At 35.5% G+C, this 3,034-nt stretch overlaps 1 protein-coding gene across 1 annotated transcript; it reads left to right on the top strand.

Annotated features, from left to right (window-relative positions):
• The first annotated feature begins 803 nt into the window (after positions 1–803).
• LOC110865998 (putative F-box protein At3g10430) lies at positions 804–2,823 on the top strand. The gene is made up of 3 exons (XM_022115352.2): positions 804–1,048; positions 1,121–2,122; positions 2,314–2,823. Exon 2 carries the CDS (start codon positions 1,204–1,206, stop codon positions 2,029–2,031), a length of 828 nt encoding a protein of 275 aa, XP_021971044.1. The 5' UTR covers positions 804–1,048; positions 1,121–1,203; the 3' UTR covers positions 2,032–2,122; positions 2,314–2,823.
• The last annotated feature ends 211 nt before the right edge of the window (positions 2,824–3,034 follow it).

Here is a 3,034-nt window from a genome sequence, read left to right as displayed (position 1 = left end):
AAATAACACCGATACCAGTACAAGTATTCGTTTTTATGGGTTTTCAATCGATGTAAAAAACATGTCGATTGATAACGATGATTATGCCGAATGCCGATATGATATCATAGTCCGCAGCGAACCGCAGAGAATCGCACTGGTAAGAGATTATTTTATACAACCCTGGGATTGGGGAGCAGTATTAGAGCATTCACATCCTAACCATCAAATTATGTGAGGAGGGGTTTTTATATTATAAAGGGTATAAAATGTAGTTGTGAGTAGAGGAGAGAGAAAATGTTACTGTTTATCTGTATATTTGGGGGGACACTGTTCACCCGTTATAATTTTTTAATATATTTTGAAAGTGGTTGTGAGTGGAAGTAAGAGAAAAAGGTAATGATAATATTATTTAATTGAAAGGAGAGAGAAAAAGTATTTGTTTTTAGTGGAAATATATTAATATAGGAGTTGTTTTTAGTGGAATGTATGTATAATTTGATGGATTGGATGTGAATGCTCTTAGAGCATTCAGAGCATTCACATCCAATCCATCAAATTGTGTGTGTGAAGTTTTTATAATGTAAGGAGTATAAAAAGTGGTTGTGAGTAGAGAAGAGAGAAAATGTTACTGTTCATCTGTATATTTGGGGGACACTGTTCACCCCCTATAATTTTTAATATATTTTGAAAGTGATTGTGAGTGAAAGATAGAGAAAAAGGTAATGATAAAGGTATAAAAATATTATTTAATTAAAAAGGAGAGAGAAAATGTAGTGTTTTTTAGTGTAATTTAGGGTGAAAATATGGTGGAATGGATGTGAATGCTCTTACATCGTTACACCTCTCCCCAAATTCATACCCTGATCAAAACCCTAGAAATTCATTCCGTAATCAAAATCAAGATGTCCGACAACATACCATTCGAAATCCAAGCCGAAATCTTCAAAAGGCTTCCGGTCATATCCTTGATCCAAATTCGATCGGTCTGCAAAGCATGGAAGTTTCTCATCGACAGCGATGATTTTATCAAGAATTACAGCGGCCAGATGCAATATCTACTTGCAAGGTATAAAGATAATGTAGATTTCCAAGAAAAATATGTTTTATTTGATGATAATCATACTTTCCCACAAAACAGAGTCTCCCTGAATACTCACCATATGGTTAACATGCTTCGAAATTCTTACATAATCGGCAGCTCTCACGGTTTGTTGTGTTTGTATGGTGATTATCAAGAGGGCCATGATGGTCCCCTCTCTGGAACAGGCAGAGTTGTTCCTTTGGAATCCTTGCATTAGAAAAGCTGTTGCGGTTGATGTGCCGAATGTCGCAGATAGGAGGATTTACGAAACCGGTTTAGGTTTTGGGGTTTGTCGTGAGACTAATGACCCTAAGATAGTCAAGATTACACATATTAATATGTGGGGCCACAGGGAAAGTGTAACTTGCATTCCTTGGCAAGTTGAAGTTTTTACACTAAGCACAGGGGCTTGGAGAAGTCCATATACCAGCAATCTCCCTCGTAATTCGATTGAATTTGATTACGATAACACGGTAGTTATAGATGGAATGCTTTATTGGCTTGCTACTAATAGGATTACTGCTGATGGTGGATTTCAGTCTTATAATCTGTTAATCTCATTTGATATGACAAGTGAAGAATTCCGAGAAGTAAACCTTCCAGACAGTTTAGCACACCAGTCGATTAGTGGTCTGACAATTTATAAGCTGAGGGAGTCTCTTGTTGTGCTTGAACGCGATGTAGAAGCCAATGACCTAGTTTTTCCAGTATGGACGATGGAGGATGATCTAAAATCGTTTACAAAGTTATTCACTATTAATATACCGGATAATGTATCAGAAGTTTGTGTAATGGGATTTAGGAAGACAGGCGAACCTATAATTGATAGTTTACCACGCTATCCTGAGTGGACTGGATCACTTGCTGTTTCTGAACCATGCTCAAAATCTATTAGCAGTCTTGGGATTAATGGAAGAGATTTTTCACATTATGTGTATTCCTACATCAAATCACTACTTCTGCTTTGATCATTCTGTTTGTTACATTTATGAAAAAGGTAACGGCCAGATTGCAAAATGAAGAGCTAAGGACAAAAGGATTTTGAAGCATACAAGCAAGGTATAGACACACTCTTATTTCTGTTTGTTTATTATTAACATTCGTAAATTGAAAAGTTTGTACTTTTATTCAAGTGGGTCAAAAGTTGGAGTTCAGTTATTGTTATACATCCGAGTGGATTCTGTCTATACTTTGCAGACAAGTATCATATTTTTTTATTTATAATAACCAGCTTTCTTTTTGTAATGTAGCCACTGAAGACCGCTGTATTAGACTTGTATCCTGGTCTTTTTCTGATTTGATAGAAATGGAATGGAACTGAACAGAAGGTGTGACTTGAGAAATATCATTTTGTCAAGTGAGTTGCAAAATATTTAAAACTGAGACTACCATTACCTGTTCGGCGATTTCCAAAGCTCCAAGGATCAGAGTTATTTAAAATAGATCTCGAGCAAACATGGTGGATACAGGACACTGGATAGTCTTGAACTTCTAAATCAAACAAGTCTCCAAAGGACTAAACAAATATAATGCATGGGTCAATGGCAGACAGTGATTTCTTTATTGGGACATTAACACAAGAGGGCTTGTCATGTTTGATTCTCTGGATTGTTTCATTTCATACATAAAAAGGACTTAAAATGTGCAAACATGTCCTCAGGTGTGTGTGTACTTTTCTATTATCACATGCTTGTAGTTTTCTAATATCATATGCTTGTATTGTATTCTATTTGTTTTGTTTAGTTGTGACTTTCTAATTAGTGGTTGATCCTTTTATCTCGTATAATAATGTAGACATCAAAATCATTGTTTAATATAATCATGCACTACGATAAATATGTAAATGCGGACATTAATTTAGTTTTTTATCCCCACAGTTAAGAATTACTCACTGAATTATTATGTTGAATTCTCAGTCCCCGTGTCATTAGTGTTGTGTATAGGTAGTTCGCGTCACAAATGCATTTTCTT

The sequence above is a fragment of the Helianthus annuus genome, chromosome 6, assembly GCF_002127325.2.
Source record: "Helianthus annuus cultivar XRQ/B chromosome 6, HanXRQr2.0-SUNRISE, whole genome shotgun sequence".
NCBI lineage: Eukaryota > Viridiplantae > Streptophyta > Magnoliopsida > Asterales > Asteraceae > Helianthus > Helianthus annuus.
The sequence above is the reverse complement of the archived record's forward strand: the minus strand, read 5'-3'. Positions and strand labels throughout refer to the sequence as shown.

Bases quoted from the DNA above. Each gene is read 5' to 3' on its own strand.
- LOC110865998 (XM_022115352.2), top strand. From the start codon at position 1,204: ATGGTGATTATCAAGAGGGCCATGATGGTCCCCTCTCTGGAACAGGCA.